Source organism: Tachypleus tridentatus, chromosome 1, assembly GCF_004210375.1.
Source record: "Tachypleus tridentatus isolate NWPU-2018 chromosome 1, ASM421037v1, whole genome shotgun sequence".
NCBI lineage: Eukaryota > Metazoa > Arthropoda > Merostomata > Xiphosura > Limulidae > Tachypleus > Tachypleus tridentatus.
This window is the reverse complement of record NC_134825.1, coordinates 39,299,353-39,323,374: the sequence shown is the minus strand read 5'-3', so window position 1 is coordinate 39,323,374 and position 24,022 is coordinate 39,299,353. Positions and strand designations below refer to the sequence as shown.

The 24,022-nt window shown below is 31.2% G+C and overlaps 1 protein-coding gene across 7 annotated transcripts in view; it reads right to left on the bottom strand.

Annotated features, from left to right (window-relative positions):
* The window catches only part of LOC143246501 (arf-GAP domain and FG repeat-containing protein 1-like), a 31,761-nt gene extending 8,077 nt beyond the window's left edge, over positions 1-23,684 (bottom strand). The window contains exons 1-8 of one of the 7 annotated variants that reach the window (XM_076493330.1): positions 23,219-23,684; positions 21,580-21,673; positions 20,288-20,605; positions 19,143-19,275; positions 18,504-18,542; positions 14,137-14,196; positions 10,227-10,808; positions 6,839-7,359 (exon numbers count right to left, since the gene is read on the bottom strand). In XM_076493330.1, the coding sequence (XP_076349445.1) occupies positions 6,839-7,359; positions 10,227-10,808; positions 14,137-14,196; positions 18,504-18,542; positions 19,143-19,275; positions 20,288-20,605; positions 21,580-21,673; positions 23,219-23,382 (1,911 nt within the window). In that variant the 5' untranslated portion in view covers positions 23,383-23,684. Of the gene's footprint in view, positions 1-6,838; positions 7,360-10,226; positions 10,809-14,136; positions 14,197-18,503; positions 18,543-19,142; positions 19,276-20,287; positions 20,606-21,579; positions 21,674-22,911; positions 23,088-23,218 lie in introns of those variants that run through there. The other 6 variants (XM_076493347.1, XM_076493357.1, XM_076493338.1 and 3 more) reach the window with 6 other exon arrangements.
* Between the last annotated feature and the right edge of the window lie 338 nt (positions 23,685-24,022).

Sequence of the window (24,022 nt, the reverse complement as noted above, 5' to 3'; positions counted from 1 at the left end):
ATTCTCAGTTAGTATAAATCACAATATGATGACAAACAAATGTTTAGAAACAAACTATATAAGAAAACTAAATTTAAATAGAAAGATGCAACTGTAGCAGTATGAATATTATAAAGCTTTTACACACAGAGCTAGAAGGAAACTTTTACATGTATTTTACATCAATAACAAATAACACAACATTTTAAAACACACACATAACACTTTATAACAACACATACCCAATTTTACACATCTGTAACAACACACCCACATTTTACATGCATTTCACATCTGTATTACACACATACACACATTGTACAACATTTTACATCTACAACAACTGTGACAGAGTTACTATTATATATCTATCTTAATATTAATGTTTAAGTTAAATTTATATTTACAAATGCACATAAGTTATACTGTGAAGTCTGTATTTCAAAAGTTTTGCCTATTCACTAAAATTGGTTGGTTGGTTTGGTGTTTCATGGTGCAAAGCAACTATGCTATGTGCACCAAACATCCAGTAAAAAGTTAAAAATAAAGTAAAAAATTTATGAAAGGAAATTAAGGTAAAACAAGGCAAAGTTTAATTTTTGATTAAAAACATAAATAGCATTAAATCCAATTTTTACATCTAGTCTACAGCAGTAAAAGAAAAACTACAGTAATACAAGTTGTAAAGGACTTTCTGTAGCATAATATTAATTATAATAACCTACTAGGAAGACTAACATGCAAGTTCAAAAACCACCATTAGTCACCTAAGTTGATATTTCCAGTCCTGGTTTCCAGTTATTTGACATTACAGCCATTTTCTAATGTCAAATCAAACTAGATGTAGTTTGATTTTTTAAAAGGGAATCACATTAAAAAAGGTCTGAGGTATAAATTAAAAAAATTAAATAGCATTAACAAGATTAATGTACTTTAAAAAACCAAAAACATTTCCAAAGTGGACAGTGTTACTATCACCAATAAGACTGTCTTATGTTATGGATAAACCTTTGGACAAAACATTTAAAATGGTGCCGTCGTTGAGAGTCATAATGACAGCAAGACAGTAAAATGTGGCTTATTGTGACCTGAGTGTTACACAGACAACACACTGGTACATCAGACCCAGATAAAATAAAACAATGAGTTAAACTGTGACAAATACATAGTCTAGTTAGAATAACTTTCTCTTTCCAATCCTTACAGAAGCAAGACAGCCAAAGTCCAATACAAGGTTTTATTTGGAAAAGCTTGTTTTCATGTTGCTCACTTCAAGTCATCTGCTAACTAGCACAGAGCTGAGCCTTGAATAAAGGACCAAATTCCATGTACAGAACAGGCACAGCAGTGATAGTGCCAGAGCAGAAAGATTTAGCTGCAGTGTCAGAAAACCCGTTGCTGCAAATACCAACATGGCCTGGTATTCAGAAAAACTGGATAGAAGTAGATGTTAAAGAGAAATGGGCCAGTTGGTTTTGAATATTGGCAAGAACAGGTGAAAACTAACATGAAACAATTCCAGGCCAGTACAGAACTAAGCCAGTCAGTATAAATAGTGAAATTTGAGTACTGCTTAGCTTCTATATTATCCAGGACAAGAGAAATGGCATACAGTTCAGCAGTGAACACGGAAGCTGTAGAGAGGATTATGTGTGCAACCACCAAATCACAACAAACCATGGCAGAGCTCTCAGAGTCACTTGATTTTGAACCATCTGCATAAATAGGAATGGAAGGATGGTTTGAAAGGTGTTCAGCAAATAACAGACAGTATTTCTAGTCAGAAGTGTCTGCTTTTCTCAGATGACTTAAAGACAGGTCACATTTGGATACAGCAATGTTATCCAAGGACAGACCCAATTCACCCAACTGCTCCTGGATACGAAGGCTAAAAGCAGCAACGGTAGATCATCTGTTCTGAAAAAGCATGGCCCACCAAGGAAGGAAAACACAACTCCAGGTGGGATGCTTTGGTAAGGAATAAAGTTTTAAAGCATACAATAAAGACAGTTGCAAATGGCAGAGGTGCAAAGGAGGCTCATGGGACTCTATGTATAAGCTCTGAACTGGGACAGTACGGAAAGCTCTGGTGCAGAGCCAAAGTTTCTGATGACGAATGAGGTCCAGTATCTTTAAGGGCAAGGTCCTGGTGGAGCTGTAGACCAGTGATCCATGGTCCAGTTTTGGTTGAATAAGAGCATGATATATCTTTAGCATAGAACATCAATCTGCTCCCCAAGTGGTGGAAGAGAAGACATGGAGGATGTTCAGTGCTCTTGTACATTTGACTTGTAGCTCCTTGATGCGTGGTATAAAGGTCAGCTTATGGTCAAAGATAAGCCCCAATGCCTTTGTCTCAGGGACCACAGGTAGCACAACTTCACTGATACATAGTTCAAGACCAGGGTGAATACCCCATTGGCAGTAGAAGTGCATGCAAACAGTTTTAGAGAGAGAGAAGTTAAAATCATTTGCTGTGGTCCAGTTCAGTAAATGATTGAGGACAGTCTGTAGCTGCTGTTCAATATATCTCATGTTCAAAGACTGACATGAAATGTGAAAATCATCTACACAGAGCCTATTTGCAACAGTTAGAGGAAGTTGTTCAGTTATGGCATTAATCTTTATACTGAAAAGTGCAACACTCAAAACACAGCCTTGAGGGACTCTAAGTTTCAGTAGAAAAGAACGGGAAAGCATCAAACCCACACAAACTTGGAATTACCTGTCCATTAAAAATTCTTAATAAAAATGGGCAAATGGCCATGTAACTCATATATACATGGTGGTCTCGCAAAATGCCATATCTCCATGTTGTATCATAAGCCTTCTCAAAGAATACTGATACAAGATGTTGTCATTTAAGAAAGGCTTCTCTGATTGATGTTTCAAGTTGAATCAGGTGGCCCATGATGGAGCACTGTCATTGGAACCCACACTGGGTGGGTGAGAGGAGGTTGTTTGATTCAAGGAACCAAGCAAGACCTTAAAAGGTAAATCCCCAATTGCCTTTGAATGCAAGAGGAGTTCAACTGAGTTGAGATGTGGATATTTCCACCAATATGTCACCAAAGCAAAGCTTCTTTAACTTTGGAGAACCAGCAAGTCCCTTCTGAATGAAAAAGGGAGACATTTGCTCTAAAAATTTGTCTGAAAGACAAGGTAGTATAAGAAAATGAGGTACAGGTGTTACAGATGTTGAAGATTGTTGCTGAGAATCTTCAAGACATGGTCATTTACATTTGGATTGTTTTTCACTACTTTATTTAAGTTTTTATTTGGAGAATCCATAATAAAAAAAAATATTTCAGTGCCCACTAACCCCACCCACCATAAAGCCCTATGAGGGGATGCACTACAATGCCAAATGAAGACACTGCAGCAATGTCAGGGTTTTGTGAGCACTATACCCAAACATCAGCATCAGATACAATGTCCACAACATCTGCTGAGAACATCCAACACTGGTATTTGGTTGACCCTAGCCCAAGTAGACCAGACTAATGACGCTAGGGGCGATCACCCCAAGGCTGCTCATCTACAGGAATTCAAGGCCAAAGTGATGTGTTAGGGTTGGGCCTCTCAACCACCAGGATCCTCTCCTCCCCTTCAGGAGTCATTACACACAGAAAACATATGGGTTGACGTTTAGATCTCAGAGGAGGTAAACTGAAAGAACAGAACCTTCCCTGGGAGGTTTACTCACCACCTACATGAATCCACACTGAGGAACACTAAAACTGGAGAAGATTCTCAAGCGTAAGAATCAACAATGTGTGTGTGTGTGTAAATACTAGTGCATCGTCTACACTGTTGTATAAGCTGAAGTTTCTAGAAGCTCTCCTTACACCTGTAAATATAACCAATGTGAGAGGCCAAAAGACAGTATATATTATTGGTTTGCCATAAACCACCAAAGCTAAAACTGTGATTAATGCTTATTAATCAAGAACTTCAGATATCTGAACAGGAACATTTATAGATTTCAAACATTACAATCTGTTCAACTTCAAAAGATTCACATTGGAAGTTGAAAACGTTTTTACGCAGATCATTATTTGTAATAACCGTTACTGTAAATTGTGTTAATTTTTTGTATATTAAAATATACAAGTATTAATAGCAAAAACTGTGTATATCAAATGTTCTTGCTAGTATCATAAATCAGATACATAATGACATTTATTTTACTACTAACTATAAATTATCATTTACCTTAGTTTCTGGCTATTTTAATTTGTAATATGACACACGAGACATAAACACAGCTTGACATTCACGCAGTTCTCCATTTACATTAAAATATTTTAAATAACTCAAGCAAAAATAATCAACAATAAAATGTGCATTTTGTTCTATATCAGATTTTTTTTCTTCAAGTAAATAAGAATAAATTCTTCATTTTCCTTTTTTGGCACTAAAATGAAAAGGTTATCAATATTTAATATGATATACCATCAACAAGTATTATAAGCAAGTTTAAAACTATCTTTAAAATTATTCGAAAAATTGAAATTACCCACACACTTTTTGAAATAACTTTTTAAGTACAGTATTATAAAATGGGTCTTTATAATGTCATAAAACTAATTTTTAATATGTGATAGCAGTAAGTATCTATGGTCATTGTATAATCTAAACTTCATGTTGGGTAGGAAAGTATTTGAACAGTTGATTATACATGTATATCATATTTAATAAAAAAACACTTTAGATGCAAAAAGGTGTGGTCAAAAAAGTTCCGAGTGTGCAACTTAAAGGAATGAAATCAAAATTGAAGCCAAGCTGGTAGCTACATTTATAGTATTGACGAGAACTCTGCAGCAAATATCATTCATTACTTAGCTTGAATACATATTTTGTTTTATCCACAATCATCCCTAAAATTGAATAAAAAATACAGCCCAGCTAACTAACAAACACTCAATCCTCTTTTGCACTCTAATTTTTTTCTCAACCTAAGGTGGTCTCGATTAAATATCACAACCTTTTGTCAATACATACCAACAAATCACAGCAAGTAAAAAAGTAACACTTAGCAATAACCAACACTAACTTTACAACTGCAACCATATTTTCAGAATAGACCTAAATTTTATGGAATCAACCATTCTTTAAAGTCTATGGTGGTAGTTTTATCTCTCTAACTTTAACAGTGGTAACAACTTCCTTTGTAATATCATTATGGAAACTAGATTAACAGTTTCTTGTTATCACCCACATGAACTTATACAGCTGTATTGATCATTATTTAAGTTAACTGCTTAAGCTAATATGATGTGATGCTAAATGTTCTTTAATTAAGATAATTTCTTAAAATTTAGCAAATTTATCCTTAAAAATTGGCAATAAATAATGTATAAATATCATTTTAAACACCTGAGCTAGAAACTACTAATCTAGTTTTCTTGGCCTAACCAATATTTAGGGATCTGCACATGCTTTCAGCCTATAGTTTTGCTGCTCTAAATCAACCATCTTTAATTAAAAGGACAACAAAACTGAAAATGGTCCAGTTATACTCTAAGGTGAAGCTATAATAAAATCTTTTAGACTAATAGCTCCTGTAACCTTTTCTGAAAGCATATGCAAAACTTTTGGTAAAAAAATTAGATTTTGTTGAATAACTTTGTACATGTGGCTAACATTTAGATGAAATTTGACACATAATTGTAGGTTGTACAGATTTTTCAGTGTACCAAATTTAATAAAAATCCTAAAATATTATGTTTTTCTATCAGATATACTGTTCATACTTTCAGTGCAAAGAAAAAACAAAAAAGTAAAATTTCAAACAAAATTACAGATTTTATATCTTGTGTATTTCTTAAATGGATTGTCTTGAAATTTCTGTATGAAGTAAGGGTTCAGTGGAGTACATTCACTGAAATTAGGTGATAGTTTGGATTGCAACAGTTTGAATCACAGAAAATGAAATATTGCTAAACTACCACTGCTGTTAATAATACCACACAGTGTGTCACACAGGTTGTTTTGGCCATGTGACACACTACCATTTATTTTGATTTCTGAATTGGATTTTAGCTTTGCTGGATATACGTTATCACAATGTTTGCTTCTGGTGCTAATTCCACCTAGAATTCACTAGTTAGTGTTTACATTTTCTTTGATTTACACTTATGGCTTTGTTACACATACTTTGTTCTTCATGTTACAACCACTTTCATTGCTTTATATTATTCAATAGCTGACAGACTTAAATATAACTGATCAGATCTCAAGAAACAAAAGCCATAATAAACAGCTGAAGAACATATCATTTCTACTAAATATGCAGTATGTCCTAGATGTAATGAACATGTTTCAGTCCATTCTTACAATACAAAAGGTCAAAATGTAACAACCCTAAGTAAAGGTAGTCTTCTTGGTAATATTTGTGTATGTAGTTTCTAGAAATACATTCAATACCATACAACTAGTGCTCTTAAAGGTAACAACTTTCTCTATCACAGAAACAACCATTTTCTGAATATAAGTCATGAGCATAGCAAAACAAAATCTAAAACAGGGGTTCCCAACAGGTGGGTCGCGACCCCAAGGGGGTTGCGTAGCCTTGTTAGAAGTAGCTTGGGATAACATTAATTTTATTTCATCAATTACATTTTCATATTGTGAGTGCCAAAAGGTTGGGAACCCCTGATCTAAAACATAAAAGCACTCGCATATAAGCCAGTTGTCAAAAGATTTGGGGAGAAAATATTAACTATAATGAACATTTCATACTTAATGCAAGAAACAATATTTATATTTATGAGTCTAATGAGTATGTAAGAAATCCAGATAACACACTTAGCAGTTGCTGTAATAATTACAGATTAGCAATGCTTAAGAAACTTACTGAGAATGGATTGGCCGATGGCTGAAAAGGCTGTTGTTGTGGCCAGGTGCCAAGCTTATTACCAGGAAAAACATTCACCTGTGCTTGTTGACCATTTCCAAAGTTCCAAGTTGTACCAACCGAATGACCTCCTGCAGGAACCATGTTAGTAACAGGCCATCCAGCTGTTGATGAAGCCAAACCAAAGCCACCATTTTGTACCCCAAACTGGTTCGTTGGCATACCATTTGGTAGGTTCCCTACCCCAAGACTAGCAGGTGTATAAGACCCAAAGCTTGCACTGGATGTTACCCCTCCTCCAAAAGCACCAAAACCAATTTCGCTGGTAGCAACAGATCCTTGAGTTCCAAACTGACCAAATCCAGAGATGTTCTGTGCTGGGGGTTGGACACCAAATCCAGCAGGCTGTGGTGCAACCTGAAATGGATTGGCACCTAAAAAGTAGTTTTGCTGCTGAGTGCTCACAGTTGCTGGTTGGGTCCAAGTTGGAGCAGTGTTAGTGCTGAAGGGATTAGATGCAGCTGAAAAAAGTTTAAAAGCACAATTGTTACTGTAAAAAATGTACCATATAGTTTTAACTAAATAATATATTTTAACTAACTCTGGAATTAAATCTTTCTAAGAATGTTTGTGATTTTTTAAAATAATCTCATGAAGCTTTTATCTTAAAAAGATAATGCACCATGTTATACTTCATTTCTACCACTATGATTACATATGTAGCTATATGTGCACCAGATTACATGATGCATATTTACTTCAAATCACTCTTAGGGCAACAAATGGAACATACATGAGATGGTTTGATATATGTTTTCCTTCATGTAAGTTACAACCTATATTCAGTTTTAAGTAAAATGTAGATTTCACATCTGATAATTTTCAAGGACTATACTAAAAAAAAAATCATACAAAATTAAGTATATATTTGTCTTTATAAAAGCAGGAACATAAATTTTCCATAAGTTCATAAATACAGCAAGCAGGAGAAACTATTTTTCTCAATTTGGAAAATAGTAGAAAAAAACTTTCCAAAGAAAAAAAAGCCTGCAAAACTGGAATGAACACACAAAATGTCATTAGGACTTATGACGTCTAATTCTTGTGTTATAGCAAAACTCATATGAACTTTGATTTGTTTTGAATTTTGTGCAAGTTACACAACAGAACACAGTAAGCTGACAAATATATTAAGCATAAAAATTCTAACTTAAGTCTGAATAAGATTAAAACAATGTGGTGCAGCCAGAAACCAAACTACAGATATGGCAAGATAGAATTTAAAGTAAAAATCTCCAACATCAATAAATTATTTATACCCACCAAAGAAGCCACACCCAACTCAAATTTCTGAAATCACTTACTTACTCAGGCCTGCTTGCCAATAATACATGTTCACAAAGGCCATTTTTTGTAAACTACATGATAACATAATTATGTTAACTTATTTTGGTAAAAGGCACAATTTCACAATCAAATATTATGAAGGAAAAACAGAAATCAGCTCTTTGATAAGAAAAACCTTGAATGTTTTTTATAGGTCACATAGAAAGCCAAATAATTTACAGTAGTTTTAGAACTTTTTTTTAATGTTTGCATTATTGTGTTTTAATGCTCCAAAAATTATTTTTTGGACAACAAATACTGTAATGAATACCAGCTTCTGAAAGCAAAAGGCCTCAATCTTGAAATTCAAACTTTCTTATTTCTTTATGTATTTTTAGTTCATCGATACGTTTTTAACAAAAGTAAATAAACTGTACAAATTAAAAATGTATTAAATAAGGTAAATAATATGTTAAAAAGATAAGTTATTTTGCCCTCAGTAACATAAGAGGAAAATACTTAGAATTCACATAATGTAACCTAAAATTTTGCTCATTCTAAACTCTTCACACTCCCATTGGTTAATTTTATTGCTACTCGCATTAGTTAGACATGATTCAACTAGTAGTAAAACACTAAAATTAAATAAAAACAAGTTATTAGGAGCTTAAAACTGTCTAGATAAATAATTGTAATTTTCTCTTAAACTCTAGGTCAAATAGTGTTAGGATAAAGAATATAGCAGATAAAATATAAATTGTTACTGAAAAAAAATATATTCATTTAGAAAGTTACACAGATTATGCAAATTAAGCTTGAAAACTAAGATAAAAAATTATTTTTAACATATCTTGCACACTAATTATTAAACAGATTCTAACTCCTACTGGTTAATGGAAATTCAGAGATAAATATGCAGAAGAAATACTTTACTGAAAATTCTTATTTTTTTATGTATAATATACTTGGAATGTTTACTTATTAAATGATTGTCACACTTCATGAAGATAAACCAACTAAATTCAGAATCATGTTATACATTAACTCTCCAATATGGGTTACATCTAATTGGCTGACTGACTTTTGAACATGGGATCAAAGTCTTGGGTGTTGCTTTACAAAATAATTATTTGATGTGTTAGAATAAAAAGCAGATGGCTTTTAGCTATTTTAAATGAAGCGTAGTACACGTCGGTTGTTGTAATTTGAATTACAAATACAGTTTTGATTGGAATAACTTTTAAAGTGTTATGAAAGGGTCTTAGTGTTTTGATGTATCAGTCACTTTAACTGCTAGCAGTGTTTCATTGCTAGTGGTAGACGAAAAAAAAAGGATCTTATCTAAAGAAATGTTGTTTGAAAGTCTAAACAGGCTATAATTTCATTGTACAGGCATTTGTTAGCCCACATGTAAAGTATTTTTGTGTTCAGTCTTGGGTTCCTTTCCTTAAGAAAGCCACTGAATTGTTGGAATGAGTTCAGAGTAACAATAATAGGGATGACATCTTGGATTGAAAGGTTGTTATACAAGGACTATTTAAAATCTCTGAATCTGTTATCTTGACAAAAGAAGAGTTGGATGGGATTTGATTAAAGTGTTTTAAGATTATTAAAGTAACTAATAGTGTCAATGTATCACATTTTTTTTGTGCTTTATGGTAAGAAATTTAGAACTAGGGGATACAAATATCACTTTTGGAAGGGCAGAAGTCACTTACAGTTAAGACAGTTTTGTATTTCTGACAGGGTAGCTGGCATTTGAAATGGATTGTTTTCAGATATGGTAGATGCAGTAACTTTGGAAGAGTTCAAGAGAAATCTTGATAAATATTTGATTGGTAATGACTAACTCAGAGTTTTCTTTTTGTTTCTCAAAGGTTAGTTGATGGGACAGCCTGTAAGTTCCAACAGCTCCTTTGTTGTACTTAAATTTTATATTTTATAAATTTCATGTTTAAAAATATATATATACACACACACACACACATAAAGAGTACATATAAATTTTCTTATATTAATATCTTTTTAACTTTCACTTCACAAAATGACAAAATGTTTGTACCTGTACCATAAGCTGAGTTAGGAACAGTCGGTGAATCAAAAACAGTGGAAATCCCAATTCCAGTGCTTGACCAGATGGGTGCAGCTGTTGTAGTTGGCTGGGTAGTATAATGGAAGAGACTATCTAGGTCAGCAAGTGCAGCATACCTGTCAGCAGAAGGTGGATACATCTGCTGGGATGGACTTTGAGAGATAGTTGAATTCTGACTGACAAATGAGCCACCTGGTGTTGAGCTTGTGGGAGACGTAAAACCTTGGACTGCAAACTTTCCAGACCCTTGAATAGCTGGTGGTGATAACGTTGTAGAGCCTTGGCCAACACTAACTGCTGGAAAACAGGAGCCCAGAGGACTGTTTTCAGATGGTTTAGGTGAAATGGAAAAAGGATTTGGGGAGGAAATTTGGGAACAGATTGGATTGGATAGGAATGTATTGCTGCTTTGAGTCAGTGAAGAAAGATTCCTTTGGGAAAAGGCAGGGGAAGCAGATTGAGCTACTGGCCAGCTGAAGGACGGATATTCCTGGTCCACATCTTCATCAAATGAAGTCCAACCCGGTGGAGATGTCCAGACTTTACACAGCTCTAGAGAAGAATGTGCTAGAGGTATGGCCAATATAAACCAAAGCTGAGGAGACATAGAAGGTGGAGGGTGGAAAGGCATTTATATAGTAAGTTGAGGGAAAAGCAGCCAAAAAGAAATTGAAAAAGAATTCAACACTGCAGAGGAAAGCAAACAAAAAAGAGACTACACCCAGACATGTAATCAGGCAAGAGTGGGAATCAAGCACTATACATACATATATATGCATATTTTTCTCTAAAAATGAAAAAAAATACTTTGATGCTCTCAGCAGCAATACAATGCATATATTATTAATGCTTTAGAACTAGTTGAAATGCAATTTTTTGAATACAACAAAATATATCTAAGTAAGCACAAATACTAATTGAAAATATTTTTTGAAAAAATATACAAATATATCAGCTATTCCCACCATTATACCTTTGTATAATTTTATGAAACATTCCAAACATTAGCAGATTTTCACAAAATCATGCACCCAAAAGAAAAGTAACATTGATGTCAACTAAAAATGGAGAAAAGGTTTCCATTTGTTAGTTTTAGGAATAACTGATTTGCAAGAGATTATACAGAAGTTACAACACACATTTCATGTGTAGACAAACATATTCACAACCAAATGTCCACTGTTAAAGAGATGTTTCAGAATTCTTCATAATTCATAAAAGTATTGATATAAATTTTCATGTGAACCCTATCCTATGCAAGTCAACAATATATTTTCTATTCAAAAATTTTGTAAACATAAGAAATATTAACTTAAAGACTAATAAAAACATATCTGTTATTAAAACAATAATGAGTGTAGTATGCTCACCACAAGTTTTGCAAACCAATTTTTGCATTATAAAACCTCATACTTACCCCTAAGCCACTGGGATCCAGTAAGAATAAATAAAATTAATATTCCAACTGAATTCTGGGAATTATAGATATAAGCATGCATCAAGAAGTAATTATTTAAAAAGTCAAATACAAAGAGTTAATCATAAAAATATGTTCTTACTATCTAATGGATCTATGTCTCAAGATAGTTGATTCTAATTAATCTGTAATTAAGCAAGAAGTGTCATTCTAAAACATTTTAACATTCTCTTAAGTAAATCTTTATTTTTACAGTCAAGTTTCAGAAGTATAATTATTTGTATCTGCATGTACTTTTCATCTCTTATAACTTGTTTTATTGTTAAGAAAAAAGTCACATAATGGGTTCTCTGTGCTCTACCCTCCACAGGTTTTGAAACCCAATTTTAAGCATTATAAGCCTAAAGACTTACCACTGAGCCACTAGAGTGCTTTTGTAATAGACAATATGACAATCAAGTTATATGCTAAATACATACAAAACTAAAGGAGCATAAAAAAGAACTTGAATTAGAAATCAAATATGTGAATCTTTGATTTTTTTTGTCATCCATGTATAAACTTTATGCAGATATTTAATGAAGAAAAAAAAGAAACTTTGTTTTTCAAATAAATTAATCTGGCACATACATTTATAAAAACCACACAAACTTCCTAGGAAGGTAAGTGCTTACACATCTCAGTCAGCTAAATTCAGCTGAAAAATAAGACACAAAACTCTGGTTATTTGGCAACTGGCCAACAAATGATAGGACAAGTTCTGATATCTATAACATAGTTATGATATGGGTATTTCTTGATTAAAAAAATGCATGGTGTTTACTTATATGTAACTTACATAAAAATGACTGTACTGCAACAGTAAATAATATCATTAAACACAGTGCATTGTAAGAAGTACCTTATATGCATTAAAAATTAAGTTAAAATATACAACTATTATTTCTACAACTACAATAACATTAAAATTTTACTTTATCAAAATTTTTTAAAATATCATTCAGATGAGTCAATAGAACTATTTTAAATCACTGACAAAGCTCAATTTTTTATTTATTCCTAACGTTTAAGTTAGTAATGCTAAATGTTTTGTAGTAATTTATGTACCAAGTTTATTTATGGTAAGTTTGTTTCATAATCAGTGATTACAAATATATAGATATCTGTAGAGCAAGAACAATTTGTAAAAATTATAGCTATTATATGATTATGCTTTCAAAAAGAAACAACTCCTTAAAGCTCTGTTCATATAAAATGATAATAGTTGAGGTTTCATTTTTATCACTGTTTTCAATGTGTAGATCAGTGTAAATAACTGTATTTTTATAAATATTCTATAAAGAAAAGCTCAAATCTACATAGCTTGTGCACAAATTTTGAAAACATTAACTATTTTTAAACAAATTAGAATTGTTTAAAATTATACAGGCAATACTGAATAGTAATTCATACAGTAATATCCATCTCAAAAATTAATTACTCATGCAAATAGGTCACAACTAGAAAAGTATAGCATGCATTATGTAACTATTTGTTTAGTACAGATAAATGAGCATTTTTTGGTTTAAGTCATTCAGATATATTGCCCAACTGGTCATGTTATTGAATAGTTTAGATTTAAAAAAAGGATAAGTGAAAAAGACTCAAAACTTACATGTATATCAGTTTCTATAACATTTCATATCTTATTAAACACACATAATGAAGGTGAATGCCACTGAACCACTTCAGAAAATAAGATATGCATGACATACATCTAAAACATTATGAGCACAAAAATGTATTACATTTTCTCACTATTATTCAACTATAATACATTTGGAACATTCTTCACACATTACTAAAGGGCATTTACCTAACGTAATTTCTGTCAATAAATCAAAACAAAAACCTAAACAATTTTTTTATTTGTTTCACTGAAAGGTGGCTTTATTATTTAAATTTTATAGTAGTAGCAATTCTTCACTTAATTGCAATATGAACTTACAATTTTAAAATCCAAATCTGTGGGCTCCTGGTGAAGTTATACAGTAAGTATCAATATAGAATTTTTAACAAATAAAATTTTATCACATTTTTAAGTTTCTAGTTAGCATAACCAAAAATAAACAAAGTAGTTACATTTCATAGCTACTGTTTATCCAGTCAAATGATATCAATTACACTAACAGCCTATAACAAATAAAGTATTCTAACATGAAAAAATGGTGGCTTCATTTCACTACAAATATTTAACTCTAATATGTTTACAGTATTTTACCAACAGAGTGAAAACTGATATTACATTAATCTTGAACATTTCCAATTTGGTAGTACAGTGCATGAAAATTAGTTATAAAAAATAGATGAGAAAATAAAATCACTTTAATATGTACATTGATTAGCCTAAAATATTAACCAATTCAAGCATTTGAAAAACAATTTATGGTAAACTGTATATATGAATTGAAAAAGAACAATTACCTTGATTTTCAGTGAAAGCACTCTCAAAATTAGCAAAGTTTCCATTTGCAGAAGCATTCTCTAAAGAAAAATGAATTTTAATTAAATCAAAAATTGTACATTATAGTGTTACAAATAATAGATGAGCCAGTAATTAAAAATTATTCTTGAGCCCTCTCCTACCAAGACAAAAGTTACAATTATTCAAAACTTCTAATTACAAGTAAATCAAATAATGTAATAAAAATTGTAAATGAAATACATACACACATTGTCATTATACAATGTTAATGTTATTGTTACTGTACTGGCTTTTTACACGACTAATTAAAAATGAAAAGTTATTAAAAAGAGAAATATAAGAAACTCACTTTTGCAATTGTTCTTAAATTCAATACAATAGTTTACCAAGTTTCTCTTTCAGCCAATACCCCATTTAAAATGTAAATACAAAGATCTAAGCCTAGTTTGTTTGTTTTTCACATTAAAAGCAATTCTCAATTTTAGCTGAATATGAACCCTAAACTATGAAGTCAGCTGTGCATTTTTTTTTTTTTTTGAGCCTGAGATGTTTGGGCCCCAGGTAGTGACAACAAAGAGCTTAAGATGACAACCTTATAAGTCACTTTTTAAGGGTGTCTTTGAAGTTGGTTACAGATAAATAGAATAGTATAAGGAATTCCTAAGAAAGTCCCCCACTAGAGGTGTCATATTTGAGCACCAACCCATCATGTTACTCGCCAGAATACCCAAAGGGTACGAAGAAAGTTTGAGATTTGTCAAAAACTGAAGGAATGAAACACAGATAAGCAGACAAAGTGTCCCCAGGAAAGTGACACCGAGAACACATCAGGGCCCTGGGTGTTACACAGGGTAGTCAGGAGTCAGACCAAAATACTTATGTCCTCCATCAATGATGAAAGCCTATAATTTTGACATTGCTGTTAGAGGTGTTTGTAATGGACAGAAATATTATAAACTACATAAATCAGACAACTATCTGCTTTGTATCAGCAGTAAAAGCCAGCAATTTTGTCTACTTATTAGTTAGAAAGCCAGACAAATTATAGTAGTTTTGGAACATTCTATTCTGATATCTAATATACTTTTTTGTACTCTAAAATGCATATTTAAAAACTTCACGAATTGCTTTTGGACAACAAACATAACAAGAAAGAAATGTTTATTACACTACACACCAGATAGCAGATTAAAACAAGTTCTCAATTTTTGTTTTTGTAATTTTTATTCATTATTGTACTTTCCAAACAAAAGTAAAATATAAAAATTAGAAACTCATTAAGATAAGGTGATTAAATAATAAAAAAAGAATTACGTAAAAAAAGTTCTCCTCAAGTAATATCCATAGAATATTGTTGTATAAGTGAATCTAATTTGTTAGTCTGTTTATTTTAAGCTCTTGCCTGGTGAGTTATTCCTTTTCATGCCAATTAGACATGTTTCAAAAAGCAATAAAAGAACAAAATTAAATGAAACCAGAACTCAGAGGCTGTTACAATTTACAGCAATTCAAGAAAAGAAAAAGTACTTTTTTATTTTATATTTTCAACTTTCTCTACAGATAATTTCACTGCTGTTAGTACTACAGCAGAGAAAATAGGAGGTCAAGTATAAGCTGGGAATGAAAACAGAATTGAAATAATTCAGAGATTATGTAAACAAAATAAGAAAATTGTAAGAAACAGAGAATTTTTATTCTCAGCATGAAAATTACTTTTCACTCTAACTTAGTGAAGTGTTCATAAGTCAGAGAAATCTTTAATTTAAAAACTTCATTAAAAAACTTAATTTTTTTGTGTACAACAAACCTGACAGTTTCTGTTCAAGGAAAATTGGTTATGTTTTGTCTCCTTGCAATAAATTTCTCCTGATACACTGCTTCATAACAAATTCTCCATTGTATAAGATTTGTAGGGTATCAGTATTCAATCCTCTCATACAAAGAAGTTACAAAAACTTATGTTGAGAAGTTTGCTTTGAGAGAATAGCTATTGCAATATTGCTTACTTAGAGAAAGCTAGTTATTTATAGAATAAGCCTGAACTCAGCCAAAAGTGCAAACATCTAGGATTTTTTATTATCACCAATGGAAAATTTTCTTTGACCTCTAAGATGACTTGCTTTTTCTGCAAATGATATGCTATCATGATTGCATCCACATTTACTGCTCTAGTAACATGTTGATCATTTTGCTACCTTAAACTTCAAAATAACCTTTGAATATGATGCATTTTACACCTTTCTTCTGAAATATGTGCAACTTTGAAAGAAATTCTAATGGTTGTCTTCACTATCCTTATTTTCATACAGACTTAACTAATTTCAAATCTGAATGCATGTAAGAAGTAATTATTGTCTGCATAGTATGCAAGGAGTTTAAGTTCTAGTATTCAAACTAACCAACACTACCATTGTCTGTGAAATTAATGCATTTAGCTATCAGCCACTGTGATTGACTTACCTGTCAAACAAGAAAACTGTTGTGCCATTTTTACGTCATGGTCTCAACCGAAATTTTGGTGAAAATTTTCAAAATGTTAATTACTATTTTTTTGACTCTCTGGATGATTTACGACTTTCTAAATTGACCAACTCACGTCTGAATCACTACAAGATTATTTTCCTAGACCTATTTATGGTTCCTTGCAATTGCAAAGTCACACTCTACTTGACCTGCCTTGCATACTCAAGATGTGATTGTGGTATTACAACTAACCTTTGAAATTTGGTACATTTTGCTTGAATGCATGAAAAACAAGTTAATGATTGGATTTGAGGATTGTGTCAACTGTCACACAGTATACTTCATTGCACTGAAAAATTAACAGAAAAATTGGTTGAGGAAAACAAATGGAAGAGATGCCAACTATTTCAAAGGACTGAGCATAATGATTGTAGACAGAGCCCTTTATCATTTGCGGCTACTCGGCCTGACCAATGTCTCTAAGCTGTTTATTATTATGTTATTATTATAACTATTATTATTTATTACTGCTACTGATTGCTCATTTTTGACTGTGTTTTGTGAATTTAATAAATAAATTTTAAAAAATTATTTTTCATGTTCTGAATTCTTACTCATAAATGTTGTTATCTGCATCGTTTTTGTCTTCACCTCAGCCTTTTTTTGGTGAGATGCCAATTTTGTATGTCTGGAACAACTGTTTATCCCACCACGAACCACAGAAGAATCGATGTGACAAACTGCACAAAACACATGACTGTCACTGACTTTTGATGCAATGACCGGATATTTTGCACTATAATCTTTCCTAAATTTTTTATTCACAGTTTTAGTCCTTTTAAATTTGCCAGAAACAAGACAATCTGGTGAATGAGGCCTCTTTTTTTTCCAACTTGTGAATGATCACATTGGTGTTTCTATGCCGCTTAGAAAACTAGAAATACCCATCTATGTGAGCGTTGATTGGCTGACAAGCACTGATGACGTAACTGTAGATTCCCCCACGTAGCCAGTATGGAGAAGTACCACACTCAAACTATTGGTAGATATTGGAGACACAAATATTTTTTATTATTTTAAGCACAAACATGATTATCACAAGTAGCCATTTGGACTAAGTCTTTTATTTATTATCAACATTTATTTGTATCTCACTAGAAATTTTCTTTTCACCCCTATCAAACCTTGGGGGAACAATTTATCACTTTATTGTATGGGCCTGTATAATATATTATAATTTGGGAGTTGCAACAAGTCATAATATTTGTCTGTATGAGCATATAGTCGTAATGTATACAACAAAATCATAATGATTATGCTCAAATTGTAATGGTTGGCATCTCTGAAATGGTGGAGCTCACACACAGAAAAATAGTTTGCTTTGCTTTCCTATTTCTAGATACACTGCTTTGCATGAGAGTCTTCTGAGAAGTTGACCCAAGTTACTATACTGAAGCTCCAGAAAAAAAAAATCATCCTTACAAATATAACTTTTCAAACAGTAGTAATGCTCAAGTAGAAGTTTTGAGGTTATTAACATTAAAGATGATACAATAATGTAGCCCACTGCAATAATAATATATGCTTGAAGATTTAAATGTTAATCCTAGATATGGGTTTGACTAATTGAGGCAGATTTTTGATAAATTAGCCAAAGAATTTACAACATACTAACATATCAAAAACAAATTTTAAAATCAGAAACAGCAACTCAATAATTGAAAAGTCAGAGAAATACTAACATGAAATAATAGCAATATTATATGAAAAGACCAAAATCACCCTTTGATATTAAAATCATGCACACTTTGACATTTTGGGCTTTTGAATTGCCAAAACATTTTTGTTTTTGAAATTCAAACATGAAATTTCAGGGATTAGCAAAGTTTACAGACTGACCTACCAGTTTTGGATTTGGGTGCTTCTGGAATTTTACTAGGCACTAGATTGTGATAAAAATATCTCAGTATTTTGTTATATACATTTAGAATATTTAAAAAATAATTATTTTCAAATAATGATAATAAAAGTTATTCTAAAAATCTATTGCTTTCTGTCAGATTATTAGAAGCTCTATTTTTAAACTGTAAATAAGGTTGCTGCTGTTAGTGTATTTACAAAGATACATTACAAGTACTGGCATTATTCACAAAAAAATGAAACAATTTCAAACCACAAAATACATGCTGCTAGAGTGAATTTTGAAACAACAGAATATTTATTAACAAACTAGATTTGTGTGTAAAAAGTTTTTGTGCATGACTTAGTAAAAATAAAAATATCACATATGATCACTTCTTGAAACAATAATTTCACATATATACATACTCAAACAATACGATCCCCAATTGCAACTCAGAAAATAATTTAGTAAAAAATAGGTTCAAATATTTCACTTTTAAAATCAACAAGCACTTAAGAATTATTTTTTTATCATTTTATCAATGTACATCTAAAAATAACAGAGACTAAAAACATATCATACAGTGTTTATGAATGGGTTTTTCATAATTCTAAAAGCAAAGTTCTATGTTATAAGTACCACTTGGTGAAGTTGTTCTTCGTCCTCCAAATGGATCATTTCCAAAATCATTAAAAAAATCTACTGAAGTTTTCTCTTGATTTTGTGATGAGGTGGTATTTTCAATGGAGTGCCAGGAGGAATTGTTCTGTTGCTAAAATGATAAATACCCATTACCTGTATTGTTAAATACATTTTATTGGAATAAATACATAATGATGAACACAAACAATTTTTAACATAAAATAGTACACTGAATATGCACACATTGAACAGCTACATATTTTTATAATAATTCTATTTGTCTTAGTTAATACATTTTTAAGGTAAATTTACAGACATACTAATTACAAGCCAAAACAAATAATTATATCTCTAGAAATCCCAGCTATGTTTTTCTTAAAAAAACTAAGTAAGTTTTTGGTTTCCTTATAAAAAAGATACTTATTTATTGGGAAAAGTTGAGAGGAATGATACTAGGATAATTTCAAGGATGGTAGGATTATCCAATACAGATAAATTAAAAACCCCTAATTTATTTTCTCTTGACAAAGAAGGTAAACTAGTAATCTTTGTAAATTTATAAGATTATTCCTAAGATTGTATGTTTGTTTGTTGGTAAGTGCAAAGCTACACAATGAACTATCTGTGTCCACCACAATACCAAAATCCAGTTTTTAGCATTAGAAGTATTCAAACTTACCACTGAGTCACTGGTAAGCTGTGATAAGAATTGGAAAATGACACTTTATGATCCACTTAAGTTTTTTATTCTATCAGAATGATTAACACATGGAATTGGTTGCTACTCATAATAATGGAGGACAGCATTTTAGATATTTAAGAGGGAATCAATTTTTTCATAAAAAAATAAAGGGCTAGTTTAAATTTTTACATTTCTTAAGTGTAGGTGGATGCCAGGATAACCTTTAAGGATGAAATGATTATTTGCAGTTAGTATGTTACATCATACAGTAGCTGAATATAATTTGTAATCAAAGTAGATTTGTCAGTAAAATAAGTTAATAACCTCAGTTTACATACAAAATAAAATTTAGATATTTTAGTAATTGGAAAACTATATGAATACTTCAAACAGAAAGAATCATTATGTTGTTCAAAGGTCTGCTTTCAAAAACAAAAGCTTCCATAAAAGATGTAGTTACCTTGTTATTTTGGAGAACTAGAGAAGTAGAAGATTCTCCTGTTATTGTGGACAGAGATTTTGTTTCAGAAGTGTTATTCTCTAAAACCACAAATGATTGTTGAGAAGACTGTTGTGGTCTCTGTTGTTGCATCTGTAAAGAATGTGACTGATGTTCTTGATCCTGCTGCATCTTTTTCATTGCTGTTTCAGGATCAACATACCATCTTTTTCGTTCATATTTTTGAATCATCAAGTCTCTACTACACTGTTCATCCCTAACATCAGATTCCATATTTGTTCTGTGATCATGAGTTCCAAGCCACACATATTTGCAGTACTATACATATAGAATCCACGAAAAAAAAATTAAAATCTCATTATCAAAATTTTATACAACCTTTTACACAAAATTTTATGCATGTAGTGAGTCTGTTTAGTCGTAAAATAAATAAATATATTTTATACTAACTTTGGTTATTCCAAGAATTCTTAAATTGGGAAATGACAGGTATGGTTTATAATGAATCAAATAATGGAGAAGCAGGCATAGATCATTCATGACGATGAGAAACCCACTTGAAGTAAAAATGTATCTCGGGATGGCTGGTATGGGTATTTACACTTTTACCAAAATAAAACAGAGAACAACATTTCAACCTTGTTAGGTTATCTTCAGGTTAATGTTGTTTTCTGCTTTATTTTGGTAAAAGTGTTAATACCCATACCAGCTATCTTGAGAATTTTCAGCTTATTTTTACTTATTTTTTTTGTGTTCAATTACAAAAAATAAAGAACCCACCAAATTCCCCAACTTCATTCTTTAACACTCCAGCAAGACTTTTTTGTAACATTAACAAATTTACAAAACTTTTGCATGTCTGAAATAACAGCATCAACAAGTTATAACCAGCACAATTACTTTCTAAGTGATGTAGTGTAAAAAAACAAGATTTCAACATTTGCTTTAAGTTCTAATAAAATCTAAATATATAAAGTTGGCTAATAACATGTTTGCTGACACTAGTAAGCTGGAAAGGAAAAATATTATTAGTACACTATCTATAATTTGTAAAATGAGACCAAAAAGACATATTACAAACATCTATCATTTGGAATTGTCCACATAGCTCCAACACTGGTAACAGAAGCTCTTTTTTTATTTAACTGAAAGGCTCGTAATAACTTATAGAAAACACAAAAATGGAATATTTTTATTAAAAACAAAAGTTAAAAACTCTTTAGCTGTTGCTTGCACAAAAAAAATTTATGGAAAAGTTTAGGCTCTCTTAATAACTATATGCTGAAAATTACCTCATTTCCTCTTTGTTTGATGAAATCAATTTCTTCTGATGTAAATGTGGTCATTGTGATAGATTTTACTCGATGTGGTGGGTTTAATCCTCGTCTAGACAACAGTAAAAACCCAACAACCTTTAATAACTAAAATTTACCAAACAACTAACCAAAGAATAAAATTGTACATTTTATTAAAACTAAAACTTTTCATATTGTTGTATTCAGAAAATAAATCTGAAATTAAACTTTTTAAAGATCTTTCATAACTATATCATCATGAAACAAGAAATTAATATTTTCTCTTTACCTCTCTGATGAAACAGTAAACATAAAAAGTACTGTCCCATAAAGAACAAATAAAATGTTCAAAATGTAGGGACATACTTTTGTAATTGAGTCCTTGTTTAAACTTAAATTAAGAGGAGAGGCTAAGAAGCTTGCATTTACCTTTTCTAAATACATAAAAACAAGAGGAGAGTTAATTTACTTGTTTAAAATTGACAGATCACTAAAGAGGTCACTATAAAATGGGTTGAAGTACAAATCTGAATATTAGGCTTAAGATTTATATGCAGACTTCTCATTTGACAAAATTTTTAGATAATTTGTTTATAAACTTATAAAATAGTTATTTCAGTGAAACTTTAGACAGAGTAAATATAGTTGATTTCAGAATTGTATTAAATTGCAACTGTCTGTTAAAAGAAAATGAAGAGGCCTTGGTACAGAAGCTGAAACATGGTTTCTTTTTCTTTTAACAAACAGTTACAACCCATTAAATTTTTCAACCTACTTACATAATACTTAATCTAATGGCATAGTTTGTATTATTTGGGAGTATTTTAATATTTAATGGGAAAGGTAAATGGATGCAAAGAGCTATATTTAAGATGGTTTAAAAGATTTGTTAATTTTTCTTTGGAAGAGGAGGAAGACTTTATGGAAAGTAATAGACTTATCACCCTACCTTATCTTGCCTTAAATATACTTTCACTACTGTCATTTGTACATTAACTGCAAGATAAATGGACATTTCTTAACATAATTTATTTTAAGCTCAATAATGAGGTAATAGATAATACATCAACTTGGTTATCATACAGAAACCAAATTTGACATTTACCTTTACTAAATAACTAGCTATATAATCAAAAAGTATTTCTTTATAAAATATATAATTTTTGTTAGTAAATTTATTATAAAATTGTCTGTATAAATACTAAGTAATTATTACATATGTGCATTATAATTTAGATATTAGTAACTTGCATTATTTCACATAGCTCCAGGTTCTTATTTCCATAACATCATAATCATACTATATTAACAAACAGCACTAATACATACCAAGTAGACGAAAATGTTGTCGACTATGGTTAGTAAAAGGCATATAAAATATCCCGATTCAAATTTCAATACAATCGCTAGTTTCTTGGTAAATATCATAGTTTTATTCTATAATGTCATTTAAAATATTACTATTACCGACGAAAACAAAATTAAACAAGTTTTCTATCTGAAATTGGTTGTTACTAACAAAATATTTATTCTAGTACGATTTTAAGATCCAGTGTTGATGTTATTGACGATGAGGGAATGACGTATTAACTTTTTAAAAGATACAATGCCTTTTAAGTTTTGGAAGGCTACTCACAATATTCCGCTGCATGATGTACAAACAAAAGACCCTATTGTTACATTTACATATGTAGGTCCTCGTTGATGACAATCAAAACATTCTCTATTTGCTGGTAATTTTGCTAATTCTCTAAGCGTTTGAACATTTTTGTCTTCTTGAACTTTCCTCCTGGAAGCCATCTTAGCCTATAACCCGGAAAAAGTTCAGACGAGGCCACTTTGACAGGAAGTAGGTCTAAGTCTATGCGTGCATATCGAGAATTTTTAAGTCAGTGGTGGATGTGAAGCAGTTGGAATGCACGAACATTTCGAAAATATTTCTGACACTTAATATCTGTATTAGCTTACGTATAAGGAATTTTTCTCAGATCAAATTTAGGCTGTTCTGAAAGTTGATGGCAAACACTTGAGTAATACGTCATTTTAAGATTATAATACTCAAGATAAACTGTACGATCGAGTTAGTATTCGCGGATTTATGAAATACGTTGTCTGTTACATAAGAATAAATGACTTATATGAAAGTTCTTTCAACATTAATACTACTAATAATAAACAGTTAGCCTATTGACGATCTTAAGAATAAAACCGAAAACTTGCTATATGTATATCAAATACTTTTAACAAGTTGTAAAGTGTAAATAAACCATTTTGTGATGACGAGAAACCCACTTGAAGTAAAAATGTATTCTCTAAACGAGTGCTATGTATATTAAAACTTTAATTAAAATAAAGTGCATAACAAAAGATAAACCTGAAGATAACCTAAGAAAGTCGAAACGTTGTTCTGTACTTTATTTTAATTAAAGTTTTAATATCC